The 21,783-nt window shown below is 31.0% G+C and overlaps 2 protein-coding genes across 3 annotated transcripts in view; one reads left to right on the forward strand and one right to left on the reverse strand.

Moving 5' to 3' along the window:
* The window catches only part of LOC137835246 (putative leucine-rich repeat receptor-like serine/threonine-protein kinase At3g14840), a 39,801-nt gene extending 36,365 nt beyond the window's left edge, over window positions 1-3,436 (reverse strand). Inside the window, exons 1-2 of one of the 2 annotated variants that reach the window (XM_068643653.2) lie at window positions 3,159-3,436; window positions 2,875-3,037 (exon numbers count right to left, since the gene is read on the reverse strand). In XM_068643653.2, coding sequence (XP_068499754.2) covers window positions 2,875-3,037; window positions 3,159-3,258 — 263 coding nt within the window. In that variant the 5' untranslated portion in view covers window positions 3,259-3,436. The remainder of the gene's footprint in view (window positions 1-2,874; window positions 3,038-3,158) is intronic. The other variant, XM_090302026.1, reaches the window with a different exon arrangement.
* A 12,897-nt stretch (window positions 3,437-16,333) lies between these two features.
* Window positions 16,334-18,769, forward strand: LOC137834079 (uncharacterized). The gene is made up of 9 exons (XM_068642145.2): window positions 16,334-16,492; window positions 16,587-16,854; window positions 16,928-17,001; window positions 17,095-17,235; window positions 17,307-17,311; window positions 17,469-17,601; window positions 18,154-18,333; window positions 18,428-18,505; window positions 18,572-18,769. The coding sequence occupies exons 1-9, from the start codon at window positions 16,334-16,336 to the stop codon at window positions 18,767-18,769; spliced, it is 1,236 nt and encodes a 411-aa protein (XP_068498246.2).
* The last annotated feature ends 3,014 nt before the right edge of the window (window positions 18,770-21,783 follow it).

A 21,783-nucleotide genomic window follows, 5' to 3' on the forward strand; every position in this document is an offset into this window, starting at 1 on the left:
GAACAAAAGCTCCCACAAGCAGAAACCAGCTCAAAATTTGGGAGTATTTTTTGTTGACAATGAATAGGAATGAAAAAAGGTCATTGGATGAGTCATGAAAATTTGATTTTTTCAAAATATAATTATGACTTATAGTTTTCGATTTTGGCTTGTGAATTCTGAGACATGAAAATAATCCTTAAAATTGGTTCCTGATGGGCCAGATTTTGGGGTGATTTTGAATTTTTTATTTCTTATTTTTGGTAACTTGTATGAACTTAATTTTGTTTTATTTTCAAAATGGAGTTGTATGAAGTAAATAATCATAATTGAATATCTATTTTTTTAATTTTATTTTAGTATCTAAAATTTCATCTAGAATGAACTTTGTGGTGGACGGATTTCCTGGAATTAAAAAAAATTGTACGTAAAAAATGTTTTAAAATTTTAATTAAAAATAGGAAAAATAAATTTTAAATGAGAGAATTTTTTATTTTATTTAATTATATAAGACTGAATATAATTTTGTTTGATAGAATATTAAAGTATTTTAAAATTCGAAAATAGAAGTATATAAACCTTGAAAGTTAAAAATTAAAATAATTAAAATTTGAAATAATTTTAAAAACTGTAATTGGAAATATTAATAAATTAAAAATAATTGATAATTTTGATGTATTAAAAAATAAATGTATTGGTTGTCAAAAATTGAAATATTTGTAATGGTTAAAAAAATTAGAGATATGTATATTGAAGGAAGAAATGAATTTTTACAAAAATAATAAATTAAAAATACTTAGTTTTAAATTTAATTTGTTTGTAAGAATGAAAAAAATAAAAATAAAAACTATTAATTTTATTATTGAAAAATAATAATAATTATTATTATTATTATTGAAACTAAACTAACATAGGAATTTAAAAAACTACAATAACATAAAGTTAAATTTATAACATAAATTAAGGATAAAAAGTGTTGTATGAAACTGAAATTAAAATAATATATATATATATATATTACAAAAAATTAGGTGTTTAAAATGTAAAGTTAATATAAATAGGTGTTTTAATATTTTTTATTATTATTTATCATCTAATTATGTTAATTTAAAGTAAAAAAAGATAATATATAATTATAAAAAAGTAAAGTTAATTAATATTAATTAGTAACGCACAATGAAAAGTTGGACTTTAGAATTCGTTATCCTGAAAAGTAAATTTTGAGAAATTTTTTTATGAAAATAAGAAATAAAGGTGAGAATTCAATTTTTATAATTCTCGACTTTTTTTCTCTTTTGTTAATTAATTTTTTGGATAACACTATTTCTTTTTAATTCCTTAGATAGCACATTTTTTATTCACGGTAAAAACCGAATTCTCACATTTATTTCTTATTTAAAAAAAAAAGTTCTGAGAATTTGGCTTTTTAGGATTTCAATTCTGAGAATTTTTATTTCTCCGATAATGAATAAAAGTGGAGAAAGGAGTTCAACTCTAGAATTTTTATTTTCCCTATAATGAATAGAAGTGAAGAAAGTTCGTTCGGTAGATCATTGAAATCTGATTTTTGAAAAATATAATTTCCACTTCCACTTTTCAATTATCGTATATGAATGTTTATCTAGAATTATTTATGTGGTAACAGAAATTTTGGGATGAGGTTTTGGAATTTATTTTGCTTTGTCAGAGTGAATGGAAAAAAAATTTAAGATAAAAGAAAAAAAAAGAAAATAATTTTTTAATTTTTTTTTTGTAAGTCAGGAATGTTGAAAATTTTAATTAAAAATTGAGAGAATAAATTTTAAAAGAGTGGAAAAAGTTATTAAATTATGTAAGATTAAATTATTAATTTTTTTAAAATGAATTTAAATATTTATAAAATTGAAATAAAAAGAAATATAAAATTTTGTTTTGTACTTTGTTTTCAAACCAAATACCTTTATCAAGTCATTATTCCCCTTTTTTTTCATTTTATTTCCCTTCAACCTAATATCTTTCCACTCTATCTGTTATATTTTCTTCTCTATTCATTCTTATCCTTACACTTCTTCCCCTGTACCAAATAAAGACTTGACATAATTGTAGTAAAACTGTAAAAAAGAAAACATAAAGAAATCCAAAAAAAAAAAATCAGTGGAGTGAACATGCTCTTAGTAAAGTAATTTTGGCATAAATATTTATAACAAAAAACAAAAATTACATTTTACACAAACTTAATTTTTTTCAAAGTTAGTTTAAAAACTGTAGAAACCAATTTTAATTCATAAAAAATATAATTTCACTTTTTTTGTCTTATAAATACTCTTACAAAAAATCATCTACACACATCACAGTCTTCTGAACTTTTCACTACATTTATTCTAGTAAACTTGAAAAGATAAAGTAAAGCCACCCATCATTATCATAGAAGACTTTTGGGACAGATTTGACATCAGTCTCCTCTGTATCCTTCTCAATACATTTATTATAGTAACTTCATAATACCAAAACTAATCTACCAATGATTATTGTTAAGAATACTCGTGGGACTAATAATTTAACAGAGAATATTGTAACTTCAGTCAATGGGTCTCCATCTATTCCTATCATCTACTGAGGAGAAACACTGTCTTCTTCGTAATGAGTGTAAACAAAACTCATTCACTTTATGAGTCTCCCTCGGTTTACAAGATGTGTTTTTGAAGATAGGGACTGAATTCAACTTTCTTTAGAGGAAAAGTTATTGTCCAGTCTAACATTTATAACTTTTTTTAAGTAAAAAATAAAAATATTTCAATATTACTAATCTCATAAACCGATTCAGATCTAGTTTTATAGTTGGTCGAACAGATCAAAATTGGGGAAAATATCTCCAAATTTCACAGGAAAGGAAATGCATTAAATAAAGAAACTTACATTGAAACAACATGGCAGAAGGTGTCAGTGGGGATAGAACAATTGCAGCTGACATTGTTTATCTCCGGAGTCACACTCCAGGGAGGTTGATTACTGCATGGATCTATATCTGTGTCCCAATTCTTGTTACCAAGGGTCTTGCCTATATCTTTCAGAGCTTTCACTGTACATAGGCAATTTTCAAAGGACCTCTTAGTTATCTTCCAAACTTACACACATCTTAATATTTATATCTATATATATATATATATATATATATATATATATATATATATACACAGTACCTTCTTCTGGGTGAGTGGTATTTTGTCCAAAGGCAAGGGATGTGAAGCATAGCAGAAGGAGTGAAAGGAAGAGAAATTGAGAGGGAGTGATGTTCTTCATGCTGACTGAGAATAGAAATAGTGAGAGTGAAAAAGAAAGCTCAGATGGGTTGCAAATGAAAATTTTTAAGGTATTTGTGTTTGCAATTTTAGTGAGAACGTAGTTTCATTGTAATTTCGGCAATGAAAGGGAAAGGAAGGAATAATTAAAGAAGACCACGTAAGGTCAAACTACTCTTGCAGTCGTCTATATTGGTGTTGTGGAAAAAAAAAGTGAAAATATAAAAAAAGAAAAGTGAACAAAAATAAAATTGAATTTTTAGTCGAAGAAAAATTGATAAAATTAGAGTACATAATTTTATAATAGTAGACCATGAGAGATTAAGCTGCGGTTTTAGATAGTAAAAAAGGAGAACTTTGAAAAAGGTCCAGAAAAAAAAAAGGGAAAAGGATTTAAATATAATTTTAAATAAATTTCTTTATAGACTATTATAAAAATAAAAACAATTATAAATTAAAACTATTTTTACATAATGTTTTCTATTCAATTATTAAAGTACCTTTATTTGATTGTCTTTTTCATTTGCGTTTTTAAAAAATAATTAAAATAATAATATTTATTAGATGGGGGTGGTTATGGAGAATATTTATTTAAAATAATAAAATAATAATACAACTATCAAATAAATATTAATTTTTTCATTCAATTATTGAAGTGCCTTTATTTGATGGGGGTGGCTATGGAGAACGTTAAAAAGAAGCCAAAAAAGACTTTTCCAGCAATTACCTTTTTCATCGATCAATGTGCTACACCTATTTATGTATGTACGATAAAAATTTCTTTGACATGCTAAAAAGAAAATACTATAAACAGTAAAAAAACATATATATTTCACATGATTTATAATAATATAATATTTTTTAAATTAAAAACAAATAAAATATTAATTTATTAAAATATGAAGTGTATTTTTTACTATAGTATTAATATATCATCGCTCTGTAAACTCAAAAAACAAGAAGAATCAGAGAGAAAGGTTACTGGTTTCTTGAGTGGCTCGTTGGATGTCGTGAGAGAGTATGTAACTTCCTATTTTTTAAACAAAAACTAACACATGTTGTTTATTTAACTTAATTAAATCTTGTGGTCAGATTTAGAGAATAAAATATAATTATTTTATAAAAACAAAATAAGTTGATATACAGAAAAAGAACAAAAATTAATAGTGAGTTTAACTTACTTTTTAAAAGTTTAACTTTAAGTTATTTATAAATGTATAAATAAAAATTAAATTTTTTTATTTCATTTTACACTTAGTCTTTCATGCCCGAGAAATTTTGTACGAAAATGGATAAATAAGAAAAAGTGAGAGTAAAAGATGATGTTTTATGTATGAATATTTGGATTATTTTTTTAAGTTAAGAATAAATAATTACTATTATTCTATTTGAGTCTAATCTCGTAATTTTAATCTACTTCATATATAATTGTATTTAGAAACAAGAATGTACTGGTGAGGTTAAGACTGAATGAGTCACGTCATTTGATATCATTGACCGATCAATTAGATCATTAACTACATTAAAGAATAAATTAAAATAAATGATAAGTAAGAAAAAATCCTATAAATTAAGATAATTTTCCTATGATTCGATCACATTCAGTTATATTTGGGTAACACAAAAATTAGTTTTAGTAACAAAAAGTGAGTGATAAATATAAAATTTGTCACTACTTATATAAGTGACAAAAAAATTATTAAATTTATATTATTTTATATTTGAATTTATGATCTTCCTTTTTATAAGTAAACATTATTTTTATTTTGTGATAATGTAATTAATAGTGATATATATAAAATTTGTCACTATTTGTATATTAGTTGTGAGTATATTTTAATTTGTCACTATTTGTATATTAGTTGTGCATATTTTTAATCTGACACTATTTATATATTAGTTGTAGCTAATTTTTTAATTTGTTACTATTTGTATATTAGTTGTGACTATTTTTAATTTGTCACAAATTTTTTATTAAAAATAAAAAAATATACATGTCACAAATAATTATTCATTGATATAAAATATCATATGATAAATTTATTTTTCTTTTAATAAGAATATAATTAATAAAGATTTATTTAATGTTTATAAAATAATAATGAGTATATAGTATAAAAAATTATATAATATTAATTTTCATTATTATTATATCTAGTAATGGTTAAAAAAACATTAAATTTTGTCCAAATTTAGACTCATAATCTTTTATTTAAGAGACAACTTTATTTTAATTATGTCACTTTACATTTACAATATTTATTTTAATACCTTTATCCATCCATTCGTACCTTTATACCTTTATCCATCCATTCGTACCTAAAGCAGACTATAAAAGGGGATTGAGACCCCTAGTAAAGTACACCGTTTCTAAGACTGAAACTGCTTACTTACTTATTGTTTTTATAAGCTCTGAACTAACTTGGTCGTCAGAGTGCAATCAAGAGGTAGGGCCCCCTGTGTTTCATCGAAGCCGCCTTCCAACATCCAAAAGGAAGCACGTAATCCACCAGAAATAGTAGGAGCCACTGCTTGCCTTTAAAGTCAATCGGCGACAAGGTCAACTGGCAAGAACATTTGGCGCCCATCGTGAGGCTCGATAAAACTAGGTCCCACCCACAGTTGCATGAGAAATACAAAACAAGGTTCATCCATATCGAAGAAGGCAACATCGTCACCATGCAACAACTCATGGAGACTATCTGCGCTCTTCAGGAAACGGTAGCGGCAACCAAGACAGACCAGGATAGGATTATGGTTGAGGTTCGGGCTGAGCAGGCAGCCAGTCAAGACCAATTCCAGGTCAATTTGGATGCGTCACGAACAGACAACGAAGACTTGCGCAAGGCCAATGAGGAACTGCGCAGAGACCTGCAACGCATGAGGGAGCGTGCAACAAGGGAACGAACCCCGCCCATTCCAGTTAGGACACGCCCCATGCCATTCTCCCAGGCGATCATAAGCGCCGTAATACCCACCAACTTCATGACTCCGAAAATCACTTTCACAAGTACTGAAGACTCAGAGGCCCACATCACGACTTTCCACACCCAGATGATGATCTCGGGGGGAACCGAAGCCATGCACTGCAAATTTTTCATGGGAACATTCTCAGGCACAACCTTAGATTGGCTCATCAGTCTTCTCGATGGACACATCACCTTGTTTGATCAGTTCTCGACATTGTTCAGGAAGCAGTTCATTGTCAACCGAGCTCCACCCCTCAACTCTTTCGACCTCTTTGATATGAAACAATACCAGGGAGAGCCCCTGAAAGACTTCCTGAATCAGTTCGGGGCACTAGTGGTAAAAGTGCACACCAAGGATGAAGCCATGATGGTGCACGCCTTCAGACGGAGGACCCTTTAGTGATTCCTTTATAAGGTTTCGTCCGAAAACATTTGGCGAGATCTGTCGCCGAGTTGTAACCCACATCAGCGCAGAGGAAGAGGTAACGAAAAAATGCAGAAGCATTGGACTAACAAGACCTCGGGGAAACGGTCGACCTCAACCCATGAGGGTGCATGAGGCAACGACAGGGAAGAAATCCCCGACTAGTCAGGCACCCTACGAGCCGAAAAGGCATCAGACCAGGGCGCGGGAAGGAGTGCCCATTAGGCACAAGTTCATAATAAATCTTAAGAAGCTGATCGACATCCTTGACGTTGTTGGCAAACTGAAACCGCCCCCAAAGACTGGAAGAAGATTGGGGCCGAACAAGGACACTTGGTGCGAGTTCCACCAGGCCTTTAGGCACGACTAGCGCAACTGCTTGGCCCTCGGACACCAATTGAATGAGTTGGTGAGGGATATATTTCTAAAGGAATACCTAGAGGAAGGTGAGGAAGCCCCAACAACAATAGGCCCGACAGAAGATCTTGTGGTCATATCATTGAATTTTTTTAAGGTATTTATCTTTGCAATTTGAGAGAGAACGTAGTTTCATTGTAATTTCGGCAATGAAAGGGAAAGGAAGGAAATGGCGTTGGATTAATAGTAGGAATAATTAAAGAAGACCACGTAAGATCAAACTACTGTTGCAGTCATCAATATTGGTGTTGTGAAAAAAAAGTGTGAAAATATAAAAAAAGGAAAGTGACCAAAAATTAAATTAAATTTTTAGTCGAAGAAAAATGGATAAAATTAGAGTACATAATGTTATAATAGTAGACCATGAGAGATCAAGCAGCGGTTTTAGATAGTGTAAAGAAGGAGAACTTTGAAAAAGGTCCAGAAAAAAAAATAAAAGGGAAAAGGATTTAAATATAATTTTAAATAAACTTCTTTATAGACAATTATAAAAATAAAAACACTTATAAATTAAAAATATTTTTACATAATGTTTTCCATTCAATTATTAAAGGGCCATTTAATTGTCTTTTTCATTTGAGTTTTGTAAAAATAATTAAAATAATAATAATATTTATTGAATTGTAGAATAGAATATAAGTATCAAATAAACATTAATTGTTTCATTCAATTATTGAGGTTGAAGTGCCTTTATTTGATGGGGGTGGCTATGGAGAATGTTAAAAAGAAGCCAACAAAGACTTTTCCACAAGCACTTACCTTTTTCATCGATCACTATGATACACCTATTTATGTATGTACGATAAAAATTTCTTTGACATGCTAAAAAGAAAATACTATAAACAGTAAAAAAACATATATATTTAACATGATTTATAATAATATAATAATTTTTAAATTAAAAACAAATAAAATATTAATTTATTAAAATATGAAGTGTATGTTTTACTATAGTATTAATGTAATGAACCAGAGCGCGTAGAGCTCAGTTCTCGGAGATCGGACATGGCGTCTACAACAAGCAGGTCAGCTCGGCCGTTACGTGGCTGGGTTCAAGTATGTGAAAGTGTGTTAAACGGGCCTAGGGGTGCATGTAGTGCATTTGGGTCTATAAAAAGTAAAAGGTATTCTATCAGCTTAAGCCCAAAGTGTGATAGGGCTTGATAGAGTATTTGCATGCTAATACATAATGACATATGTATGGTACTGTGATACACAAAGCATGTGAATGTACTTGAAAACAGATTTGATCCTGGGGGAATGGTACCCAAGTGGGTATCCAGGAGGTTATTCTGTTAAGATTTGATACACTCCAAGGAGATAAAATTCTGTGCAGCTGTGCTGTTAAGATTACACACACTGAAGTGTGATCTTCTCTCATTGAATACGTCCTTACTCGAGATAAGATTCTCGTAACAGAAGTTGTTACCGCAAGAGGTAACCTAGCGCCACTCTTAAAAGGGACTCAAGATCCTTGGTTATGGTTCGCAGTTTCTAAGACTGAAGTTAACATACACTCTTGGTGTTTCTTTGCCCTAATACTGACTTGAGCGTCGGAGTGCAAACGGCCGCTAGGGCACCCCTTTGTCTTTACAGGTGAGAGGTTTCTTGATGAAGTACGATTCTCAGGCGGAGATAGAAGGGCTAAGGGCTACCGTTGGAGTCAACCGACGAAGCGAGTCAACCGGCAGGAACATTTGGCGCCCACCGTGGGGCCCGTTAAAACTAGGTCCCATCCACATTCGTGATTGAAGCCAATGAGCAGCATGAGGACAGCTAGGCAAGGTCCCACAGGATCAGAAGGAGGCAACGATCTCACTATACAACAACTCATGGAGAACTTCACCGCTCTCCAAGAGTCGGTGGCGACATTTAGGGCTGAAAAGGCTCAGAGGGAAGAACAGTGCAGGATCGAGCTGGATGCTTCGCATGTCACCAATGATGAGTTGCGCAAAATCAACGAGGAGTTGCGTAGGGATTTGCAACGTTTGGGAGAACGCTCTATGGGAGAGCAGATCCAGCCTGCCCGAGCTAGGGCCCGTACAATGCCCTTCTTGCAGACAATCATCGAGACCATGGTCCCAGCGAACTTCGTGACTCCTAAAATTACGTTCACAGGTAAACGAAGAAGCCAAGGCTGACCAGTTAAGGTCATTCCTCGAGCGTGGAATGTGGCAAACCTCAAGTTGTATTTCAGCTAAGATATTCTTGCTTTGTTGTTGTGGCTCGAGCACTTGAACAGGTACATTGCGACTCAGATGCGTTGACCCTTGGCTTATAGACAATCTGGACATGGGCACCCTTGATTGCAGCTCGCCACCGTTGTGGTTCGAGCCTTTGATCGGGTACATTGTGACTCAGGTGCGCCACCCTTGGCAAAGAGACAATCTGGACATGGGCACCCCTGATCGCAGCTCGCCACCTTTGTGGCTCAAGCACTCGAACAAGTACATAGCTACTCTCAAGTCGCAGCTCGCCACCGTTGTGGTTTGAGCTATTGAACAGGTGCATAGAACCTTAGTCTCTTCACTAGAACATGTTCAGCTTGAGACTGGGGGGCTTGTGTAATGGACCAGAGCGCGTAGAGCTCAGTTCTCGGAGATTGGACATCGGCGCCTACAACAAGCAGGTCAACTCGACCATTACATGGCTGGGCTCAGGTATGTGCATATTAATTCTCATCCATGCATTGGTATAATCTTTCGCATATAATCCACACTGCTATCCGTGCAACAGACTAAGAGGTCCTCGTCTGCGAAATCTTCTGCAATGTTGACTTGTTTATCATTTGTACATTGATTCCTGAAATGCCTCTTTGCAGTTCCAACATGTTACACTTGAGCAATTTTGAGTCTTTGACTGACTCCTTCTTCTGATCTTGCTCCCACTACCTCTGATATTTCTCTTACCTCTGATGACATTCAGTGATTCACTAGATAATTCCCCAAAACTCCTTCTTCTGACGTCCTCGCCAAGAACGAGATCACGAATCTTCTAAAAAGTGAATCCATTAGATCCCGCTGAACTAGTAACTGTTGTAACCGTTCTGGACCAACTGTCAGGTAATGATGATATTAGTAGTAAAGCTTGAACTTCATCATCGAACTTAATGCCCACTGACGTAAGTGTGGCGAAGATCGAATTCATTTTATTGATGTGCTCAGTAACTGAACTAGGAAATCCTCAATTTGCATTTTCCACCAATTGAAATTCGTACCACCAAATTTTTCAATTCAGAACTTCCCGTCTTCTGCCATCTCAAGTGACTAGTCGAGATACTCGGTACAACTAATTTCTGATCTTGGCAATTTTTTTTTAAAAAAAAATCAAGAACACAAAAATTGCACCAACCAAAATCATCACTAACAGACCTGGTCGCAGTCCCCACTACACTAGCGCTCCATCGCACTGGACCGCAACTGCTAAGATGCGCACCGCCGTTGTTCGCGCTCCGCACCGCACTGGCGCGCTCCGCACCACCACCGTCGCTGGTCACTGCCATCGCATTGCACTTTGTGTCGTCTCATACCAGGACACAACCCTAACTTTGGGACGCCCCTGCCGCCCCTGCGAAACCCTAGCTTTGGGATGCCACTGTCTCCCTTACGAAACCCTAGCTTTGGGATGCCGCTGCGAAACCCTAGCTTTGGGACGCCACTGCCGCCGTTGCGAAACCTAGCTTTGGGATGCCGCTACCGCCCCTGTGAAACCCTAGCTTTGGGATGTCGTTGTCGCCCCTGCGAAACCCTAGCTTTGGGACGGCGCTGAAGCCGCAATTTTCATGTCTTGTCGATTAATTTCTGTTGATCGGATCTCTAGTGTGTAAACCAACCAAGCTCTGATGCCACTTGATGGGAAAAACGCACGTGGAACTAACACACACAATCACAAATTAACTGTAGAAAATAAACAACACAGGATTTAACGTGGTTCGATTGCCAATCTGCAACCTACATCCACAGACAACTAATTAGGTTTTCATTCTGTTTGTTACAATTTTATTACAAGCACAAAGATCTCTTAAATAGATATCATAGAGGGGACACAATAATTAAGTCCACTCACTAAAACAAGGTGTCTAGTTAGCCCAATCTAATTGGTCCTAGCTTCACACTCAACAGTCACATCACTTGGTATCATTGACCAATCAATCAAGGCATCTATACATAATACAAATGGAGAGGACTCTCAGAGTAAGTTTAAACACGTGTCCTCTCCAAAAAAATTTGAAAAAAAAATCAAAAAGATTTAATACTAAAAGTAGTAAAACTTCCACCAATCAACACAACACACCTGGGCAAACCAAAACGTGACACGTGCCACGTTTTAAAACTCACTTTGTTGTTTGGTTTCCCCATTCTCCCTCATTTTGCTTTCTCTGTTCTCTTTCTTTAACACTCTTTTTCTCTCTCATCCTATTTTTCTCTGAAACCCTAAACTCCTCTCAATCTTTTGCCCCTTACTCTCCTTTTTTCCTTTACTCTTTTCACCATTTCGGCAAATGCAGAGCTGCTCTATTGGAAAGTAGTTTTGCCTAAAAACACCATTACCCATCTTCAGAAATGGCGCCTTCTTTTGAAATTTGAAATGGTAATGACGATTTTTTTTCACTATCTATTGTGTTGTATCCAACGCTTTTTCATTTCTGTTCATTCTCCATGGACCAGGTAATGCTTTATATCTTTTTGTTCGTCTCATTATCACATATATGTTATGCTTTTAGGGTTTTCTGATTAAAAGATATTTCCTTTTTACGGTTAATTTTTATTTTGCTGCAAATCCACCGTATATTCATTCACCGATTGAAGATTTTTTTCTTTTTTGCATTCTAGGGTTTTCGAGGGTTTCATTGTTAATGGCGTTGTTGTTTTTTCAATATATGGTTTTATGGTTGAAAACGTCAAGATTAACAGAGCACATAAAAGGTAATGATTTTGACCTCCTCTTTTGGATGCATTTGATAATTGTTTGTTGCTTCCTCTTCTTATTCCATGGTTCATTAAAAAATATCTCCTTTTTACGGTTATATTCAGTCACCGATTGAAGATTTTTGTCCTTTTTTGCATTCTAGGGTTTTCGAGGGTTTAATTGTAAAAGGTACTGAGTTTTTACCTTTTCTTTGGATGCATTTGATAATTGTTTGTTGCGTCCTCTTCTGATTCCATGGTTCATTAAAAGATATCTCCTTTTTACGGTTATATTCAGCACCGATTGAAGATTTTTGTCCTTTTTTGCATTCTAGGGTTTTCGAGGGTTTAATCGTAAAAGGTACTGAGTTTTTACCTCCTCTTTGGATGCATTTGATATTCATGTTCATCCCATTTAATTGTTTATTGCATACTATTTTCATTTTGATTTTGTCCTCTTTCATATTGATGTTCATCAACATTTTTTGGTAAACTCTAATATTTATGCCAAGGCATTTTTTGTTTATTTGTTTCTAGGCTTCTCGGTTCAAATTTTCTAGGTTTGTTTCCTGCTATTCTGATTCCATTGTTCATTTAATTCATATTAATGTTCATTCTGATTTTGTTCTCTTTCATATTGATGTTGATATTGATTATGGTAAGAGTGTTACATGCTTATGGGATGTGAATTTCTTTTTTGCTTACTTGATGCATTCAACTACTTCCATAGTCTTTGTAATCTGTTTCTTATTATTTTTTCAGTTTTGTTGATATGAAGGTTTCTTAGATAGGAGTTTTTCTTAGACATTTACAACATCTTCATTTCTTCTTCTCTTCCAGATTTCTCAGATATTTACTTCAGCAAGTAATCATTATCATGTATTATTATTATTATTAATAATTATATTGTGGATGTTCTGTACTCTTTATACACTGCCTTCAACATATTAATTTATTTTTTCAATTCGATTTTTTTATATATTTCTTGCTGTAAGTAATCATTATGAGAACATTAAAGAATTGAGATTATGAGAAATTTAAAATTTTTATATATTATTTTATATTGAGCCTGTTTTGTATTCTTTATTCTTTGTCAAATAATCATTATCATATAGTAGTATTATTATTAATTATATTGTGGATAGTTCTCTTTTCTTTATACATTGCCTTCAGCATATTAATTTATTTTTTCAATGCTGATTTTTTAGATATTTGTTGCAACAAGTAATCAGTATGAGAACATTAAAGTATTAGGATTATGAGAATTTTTTAATTTTTATATATTATTTTATATTGTGCCCGTTTTGCTTTTCCCATATATTGTGACAGTACTCTGCTTTATACACTACTTTCAAGATCATTATTTCTTCTTTCCAAATTTATTGCAGCAAGTAATCATTATATATTATATTATATACTGTAGCCTTTTTCTATTCTTTAAACCCTGATTTAAACACATTCATTTATTATTCAGAGTCCTACTTTCTTTCCCACTTCCTTACTTCTGTTGTTCTATTATTCATTGCCATGGCGCCCACTGCTGAAGAAATTGTTAAACTTGACACATGAGGTCTGTTTTGTTCAATGAACATCCGCGGTGAAGTATGTATTTTTTGTGTGTATTTTCTTAACTTTATACTTTTATACCATTTCTATACCATTTCTATTGAAGGATGTTGAATGCAAGGTTTTAAAAGGAAGGTTTCCTTATAGAACCATCAAAATTGGTAGCGGTTGGAAGAATTTTTGTCGTCGTCATTCTTTTCGTCCAGGTCAGAAAATTATCTTTGAATGCGATAGCAGGAACCCATCTTCTCATATCAGGGTTTTGCTTTTGATGACAAGTTTTGAGGACAATTTTTTTATGTTAACAAGTCTTTAAGTTTTTTGTTATGCTTTTAGGCTAATCCTTTCCCGTCGTTGTTTTTAAACAAAGACAAATATTTAATTTTGGTTGTTATTTGTTAACTATTACTTAATTTTTGTTAATTTACTTTATTTTTCGTTGTATTTCGTTCCCTACAGTATGCATAGATAACGTCTTAGATTATTCATTCATTATCTGAAACAGTTTAAACACATGTCATCTTTAAAACAAATGTACAATATTCCCAAATTTTTTCATCAGAACGCGTAAGAGTCAAATATTATAAATTACATGTTTAAATCAAATAATTCAGAGCTATATTTTTCATTTCTAAAATATGTATAGATTTTATCATTTCTTTACTTAAAAATAATACAAATTGAAAATATTTTTTCTAAGAACTTTGAAAATAGCAAGGATTCATTTTTTGAAATAATGTAAAATTAAGTATAAGAATATTAAGATATTAATATTAATATTGAAAATGAATTCAAATACAAAAGATTTTTTTTGTACTTTATTTAAAAAAATACAAATTGCAAAATTTGAAAAGCATAAAATAATAATTTATCAATTTTAAAAATGGCAAGATTCCATTTTTTTAATATTTAAAATAGTGAAAATTGAAGTATAATAATATAATAATATCAAATAATATCAACATAAAGAATATTAAACTTGAAAATGAATTCAAATAGAAAAGATTGAAAAATAAGACAAATTGAAAAATGTTTAATAGTATAAAATAATTATTTATCAACATTGAAAATAACAAGAATCCATTTTTTAAATTAATGAAAATATTAAACTTGAAAATGAATTCAAATACAAAAAAATTATAATGTAATTGTAATGCTATTTAAACAAATGAAGGATTAGGCCTGTAAAGTTAATGTCAAATCAATTTTGTCTAAAAGTCCATCAACAATCAAGTTTGAGGAGGGAGGAGGGAGGAGGGAGGAGGGAGGAGGGAGGGAGTGTTTTTTCTGTTTGTTTCCATGGTTTTGAGAGTGGGGGAGTGAATGGGGAAGAGGGTGGAGGGTTTTTTTCATTCTTCACAAAGGGCATGTTTTTTTCATTTTTAAATTATTTTATAATAAATTATTTTATAATATTTTAAAATTTATTATTTATCAAATTTCTAAACTTACATTTTATACATTTTAAAAAATTCAAAAAATCTTTCCTAAATATTAAAGAAATTCTTTTTATTCCAGCTGATACAAGGCTTTTCTTAAAAGATGCATTTACTTTCCTGCCTTCTTAGGGATTTGACTATTGTTGCAGAGTCCTTACTCTGTCACATCTGCCAATTTGTACTCTATCTAAACTTACACCTAAACTCACCGCCTCTCTTCCATTTTGTGTTATTTGTTCAACACATTTGCTCTGCCCCAACCACCGCTACTTTCATAGGTTTTCCTTTTTTTCCACGTCTGTGAATTTGAATCCACGGTATATCAACCCCAAGGTACGATTTTTTCGTTCTTTTGTATGCATGGGAAAGCAATACTGTATCATGAAATGAAATTGGTAAGAACTTCGACATTTCCCCCCACATTATCTTTTGTTGGAAGTTTGACTGTGAATGTTTTGCTTAGCATAGTGATTTTTTCCCAAACTGTGTTAAACCTTTTCATAGGTTTCCCTTTTTTTCCATGTTTGTGAAACTGATTGCACGATATATGAATCCCCAGGTATGATTTTTTCGTTCTTTTGTACGATTATGTATAGATTTATGACATTTTACCTTTTTTCATGAAACTTACATTCCTTAATCTTCTTAGTATCAAGTTTGTAAGCTTTCAATCTGGGTTTTATAGATAGGTTTTCAAAGCAAGGATTCCTTTTTTTTGTAAAGCAGAAACGGTCTTTTGCAAATTTGCAAAAAAACGCATGTCAAGTTTATATTTTTGGAATATCTTTTTGTAAATTAACCAATTTTTGAACTTTGGTTTTCATCTCTTTTATATATTGCATGTACGTCAGTTTGTATAACATCATTTTTTATAGATAGATGTCTGTGAAAGTCTCTTCGCAACATTTTTCTCTTTCTAAAGTCAAACAACATTTTCATTAATGTTAATGCTTAAAGTAGAATGATGTTCTTTGGAGTGAAAAAGCAATTTTGTTTCCAGGATCTAAAAGTTAAGAATTTTATGACAATGTTAACGTTACCGTATGTATTAGACCATTTTATGGTTTGATTCTTTCAAAAATCTTTTCCTTTTCATGAAACATTGTATAAATCAATCATCATTTATTGTTAATGATTTTCTTTATTTAGTACTTCTTTATGTCACAATAGTCATTGTTTTTCTTACTATTCGTACTCATTTTGAAATCTAGATTTTAATTATTTTTTACTTTTTCAAAATAAATAAGCACCAATTCTTCTATATAAATAGATGCGTGGTATGTTATTTGGAATCTCATTTAGCATCAGCATTTGCAGTATGCACTTTCCTTTTACTTAAAAGTAATATCTTACAATGTCTTTGTTAAGACAAAATACAAATTCAATCAAAGATATCAATCCAGAGAATGAAAATTGGATTCTGATAGCAAGAGTAATTCGATTGTGGTTTGTGTCGGACTTCAAGAAAAGCAAGTTTCCATTCTCAATGGAAATGGTGATTCAAGATAAAGAGGTGAACTATTTTATCATTTCCTTTCTTATTGTTTTGTACTAAATATTAATATCAATTATTCTAATCATGGTTAATTTTGATTCTTCTTTTCCAGGGTGATAGAATTCATGTTTTTGTTAGAAAAACACTAATTTATAAATTTCAAAATCATATTTTTGAGGATAAGGTTTATTCCTTCAATTTCTTTAGTGTGGCAACTAATTCAGGATCTTATAGAACAACCCGTCACAAGTACAAGATTAATTTCCAGTTTGGAACTAAGGTAACCTGTGTAGGTAATGATCTGGTATCATGTGCAATACCTCAGTACACCCCAATGTCTGTGATAAGAGCCCCTGGTTTTGATACTGATTATTTAGTTGGTAAGTTTACTTATAATGGTTTTGGTTCAACATATTTGTTTCCATATGTGCTTACATAATTTTCTTCTTCCAGATGTTATTGGTTTACTGACTGGTGTAGGCACTGAGAGGGATATTAATAGAACAGGCTCATCAACTAAGTTAAATGTGATTTCTATTGAAGCTGATGGGTCAGCTAAAATTTTGTAGTTCAACCATTCAAAAATTTGTTTTAAACAATTCAAATTTTATTTACAACAGCTTGCGCATGGATTGTACATTATTGGCAATTACGTTGATGAGCTCAACGCATTTTTGTCATCTGGAGAGTTGCAAAATGTGGTCATCAGTGTGCAGTTTGCTAAAGTCAAGATTTTCCAGGGTATGTTTACTCATGAAACTGTAACTTATTTTTTTATTATTCTACTTAAATTTATGTACTTATAACCTAATGTATTTTATTTTGATTGTAGACAAGGTTTGTCTACAAAAATGCTTGGATTGTACGAAATTAAAATATAACTTACAGTCTAAAGAGGCTAACGAACTTAAGAAAATGTTACTTCAATACGTACTTTTGTCATCGAGTACTTGAAAATTATGACACGTTCTAACTACAAATTTAACATTTGTAGGATGATGGAAAATATAGATTCTCCTACTCAAGGACTAAGTCAGTTGTGTGATTCTGGAAAACAGAATGTTGATGATGAATTTATCCACTTCATTCTAAGAAACACTATTCAAGGCCTGAAAGATTGCAAGGAGGTATAATTATATATTTTTAGCAAAATTTAATTAAATCAATTATGTATGCTTAACTGCAGAACCTGTTTTTGTTTTCAGGAAAGCACTTTTGTTGTTTTAGCTACTATAAAACATATTGTAGCTAATGATGAATGGTGGTACACGACTTGCTTATGCAATAAAGCCGTTTACCCAGATTCGAAGATGTTTTTTTTGTGAAAAATGTAATAAGCATGTTATGAAAGTGCAACCAAGGTATTCTTTGTAAACACCATAATTTTTGTTTTTCATTACTTTCTATATTAGTAAAATCTATTATATTTTATTTCTTAACCTTTTCTTTATATTTTATATTTCAAGTATAAGCTGAAGGTGCGAGTAATGGATGAAACAGACTCCACCACTTTTGTTCTTTTTGACAGAGATGCAACTACACTGATCAATAAATTTTGTGCCTAATTATTTGAAAGTAATGACAAGGTAATTTTCCAATAATGCATATGTCTATTGATGCATATATGAAAATGTTATTGTATAAATTAATATACTAATATTTTTTTTTTTAATTTCTAGAACTCTGACTCTGGTGTACTACCCAAAGAATTTGGTCTTTTGATAGAAAAAATTGTGTTGTTTAAAGTTGGTTGTGTTAAAGATCAATCTAACAGGTTTGACCAATCATTCTGTGTCAAAAAAAATTGTACTGATGACAGTATTATCCAAATATTTTTTAATGGTGGTTCTGAAAATGTGGTATGTATTTTTATTTTATTTTATTATATTTTGTGTTGCATTTTATTGTAAATTAATTATTTATATCTTTTAATTTAATTTTTATGTTGTCAAGGAACTTCATACTCAGAAGAAAAGACTGTGCAGTATTAAAGATGTCGAACAAGACGATTCCTTTGTAGAAGTTCCTCAGGTATTTTATATTTAAATAATTAGTTAAAAAACTAAATCTTACTAATATTTGTACTTGATGTTGCAGGATTTGTTTAAAAAATTTGCCAATAAAGTTGTTGAATTGCATTCTGAAACTGTTGACTTAGCGAGTGACAGTCAGTTAAGTGCTGAAGTGGTTCCTCCAAAACTTAAAAGAGATTTTGCTTCACCATCACACACAACCGATGATGATGTTCCATTAAGGGTATTAAGGAAAAATATCAAGATCGAAAAGGGAGTTTGATGAATGATGATTTTTGATGTATTTCTGTCACTGATAGACATTTTTAGTTTGTATTTGTAATTTTGTTGACTCTTTTTAATTTCTATTCACAATATTTTATGATGTATCAATACATTTTTAGTCTGTTTATTTAATATTGTTGATTTCATCATTGGACGTTATCCTTCTGGTACGTAATTATGTTATAGTTAATTTTGGCCTTCTACTTAAGAATGTTACATAGTTTTTGTGTAATTAATATAATGGCTTATTTTTGGGAAAAATGTTGGGCACAAAACTTACAGGTTTGTGAATTATGTTATAATGTTATAATTATTCCAGATATTACTTATCAACTTCTATAGCATATATGTTCTTCCATTTTTTTAAGCTTATTACAATAATATTTTGTTTTCAGAGGATGTATTATTACATGTATGTATATTTCTTTAAAACAATTTTTTATATATGTGTTTTTAATTTTTTTTTGGAGAGAAGTCATATCATTTTAGGTTTTTAAATCCATATAATATATTTCTCATTGTACTCAACTAAATTTGTTTAAACTAACTTATTTTTAATTAATAAGGTGCATTAAATAGCTGTTAGAATTGTGGTCGTTCTCTATCCGTTATACACTCTTTTCAATGTCGTCCTTTAATCTTCCTAGGTATTTCTCTTAGATATGGCAGCAAGTAATATTTCAATGTAATATATAATATTATAATATATAATATATATAACATATATAATATATATAGTGTAATATATGTAATATATATAGATAAAGTAGGTAAAAATTATAAGTCTTTTTGTTTTATTATTAAATTCTTAATTATTAATTATTATTATTAATTGTACTAATCATTTAATTATTTTTTAATAAGATACTTGAACGCAAAAATTCCTGTTGTATAAGGCAGTGGAAAATTGAAAGGTCATAAAATAGAATGGAGTACAATTAATTACAGGTAAGCTTTTTTATCTTCTATTCATGATTGAGTATTTTATTATTTTTTCATTTCTAAATAATCAATTTTTTATTATTATTTGGTATTATTATTCATTATTAATTATTAATTCTCTATTCCTCCCCTTATTATTGAATATTGTATTTGAACTAAAAGGTTATGTTGTTTGAGACAATGAATATCAAAGGGTCAGCACTGATATTTGGCTATAAATACATCAGACACTTGGCTTTTGTTCACTCAGAATCCTACTCTTTTGTTCTTTCTATGTTCCTATATTACTATTCCCTACTTCCTTCATTGTCCATTATCCATTATTCACTTTGATGGATTTTAGTGCTGAAGAAATTCTGAAACTTTATACACGAGGTCTTTTTTCATCAATGTACATCCGCGGGGAAGTAAGAAGTTCATTTTTTTTCTTCAATACCTACTTTTTTCATCAATGCATTTTTATTGACTTTTATTTTTCATAATGGATAGAATGGTTATGTTGATCGTGCATTCGCTGCTGAGTTTCAAGGAGAACTTGCTAAGGAGTGGACTCTCGCAGATAGTGCAGGGAACGTCCATAAAGTATATTATAACCAAGATATACTGTCTCCCCAAATTTTGGATGGATGGTCGACTTTGAGTTCTTTTTATGGCTTTAAAGGCGACCACTCCATAGTCTTCCGTTATGGCGGTGTAAGTTGTTTCCACATAACTGTTTTTATGGGTGATGTCGGTGAAGATTGTGTTAAAACTTATTTGAAGGAAGTTAAAGGGAGGGAACTGCTGACCAAGGGTCCCTTTGAACATTTTTACATGGAGTTGTCTTCTTTTCAGATCAAAATAAATTATCTGGTTAGTTTAAGAATATTTTATTTTAAATGTTTTGTTTTATATTGTATTGCTTTTCTTCAATACTGACTCTCATGTTGTTGAGGGATTTGCGTGGTGGATTTGCGGAATATCTTCGCCAAACGAGATTCAAATACGTTACGCTACATGAACCACTACACGATGTTAAATGCAAAGTCCTAAGAGGAAGGTTTCCTTCCACAAACATCAAGCTTGGCATGAGCTGGAAATTTTTTTATAGTCTTCATTCCTTTCGTAAAGATGACAAAATTATATTTGAATGTCATATGATGATGACTCTTTCTGATATTAGGGTTCTGCTACTCATGAAATGTCACTACACAAGACAGGCCACACTCTATAATTAGATTTGTTAATGTTTTGGGATACTCCTTTCTGTTGTTTTGAAAGGATAAGAACTATTTACTTTTTGTTGTTTAGTTAACATTTTTACTTTTTATCTTTCCCAATTGATTTTAAGGTTTATCATTGTTGGAAACCAGAACAATTTATTGTTATTAATGTTTATGTTTATTTGAATGTTATTATGTTTAAGGTTTATCTTATTTGTTTCATTTTATTTGTTTTATTCTTTACTTTAAACTTTCATTCATTATCAGGCTGGTGTATAATGTGTTAGCATTGTTACATATGCTTAACACTAAAATAGTTGCCAGTACATTAAACTCATAAAACTTTCATTATTTTTTTACATGTTATTCATTTTTTTAATATATTATGGAATGGTGATTGTTATTATATTGTTCATTATTAATGATTCAGTGATGTATTAATTCCTTTAATTGTTTTGAACTGTCTGCGCATACATTTTGACTTCTGTTATATGGTTTTTTAAATTTATTTTTCTATCTATAAACACTATCTCATTGTATTAATATTTTGTCATTATATATTTCATATATTTGATTTCAATTTATATCAAAGAAGGTGGTTGCATAATTTAATATATTTTTCACCTAAAACATGTTTTTGTTAAGAAACACACATTTCCCTTTTATCAGTTTTACTTTAAATGTATTTCTATTTCTATTTCTATTATGTCATTAATTATACTTTTTACATATTTTTTTTTACTTGCAGAAAGTAATGCAAGATCTTTTAATTGAAGATGTACCTACATGGTGAAGTTTGTGGCAACAATCCAATTTACATATATCATTTTTATTGGAATCTCAAATTAGGAAATTACTGTAATGTAAA

The sequence above is a fragment of the Phaseolus vulgaris genome, chromosome 5, assembly GCF_051622355.1.
Source record: "Phaseolus vulgaris cultivar YP4 chromosome 5, ASM5162235v1, whole genome shotgun sequence".
In the NCBI taxonomy this organism is placed as follows: Eukaryota; Viridiplantae; Streptophyta; class Magnoliopsida; order Fabales; family Fabaceae; genus Phaseolus; species Phaseolus vulgaris.

Excerpts from the sequence above, each read along its gene's own strand:
- LOC137834079 (XM_068642145.2), top strand. The coding sequence starts at position 16,334 with ATGTCTTTGTTAAGACAAAATACAAATTCAATCAAAGATATCAATCCA. Across the intron at positions 17,002-17,094 it reads GCTCATCAACTAAGTTAAAT|CTTGCGCATGGATTGTACAT; the intron begins GTGATTTCTATT and ends TATTTACAACAG. Across the intron at positions 18,334-18,427 it reads ATGGTGGTTCTGAAAATGTG|GAACTTCATACTCAGAAGAA; the intron begins GTATGTATTTTT and ends TATGTTGTCAAG.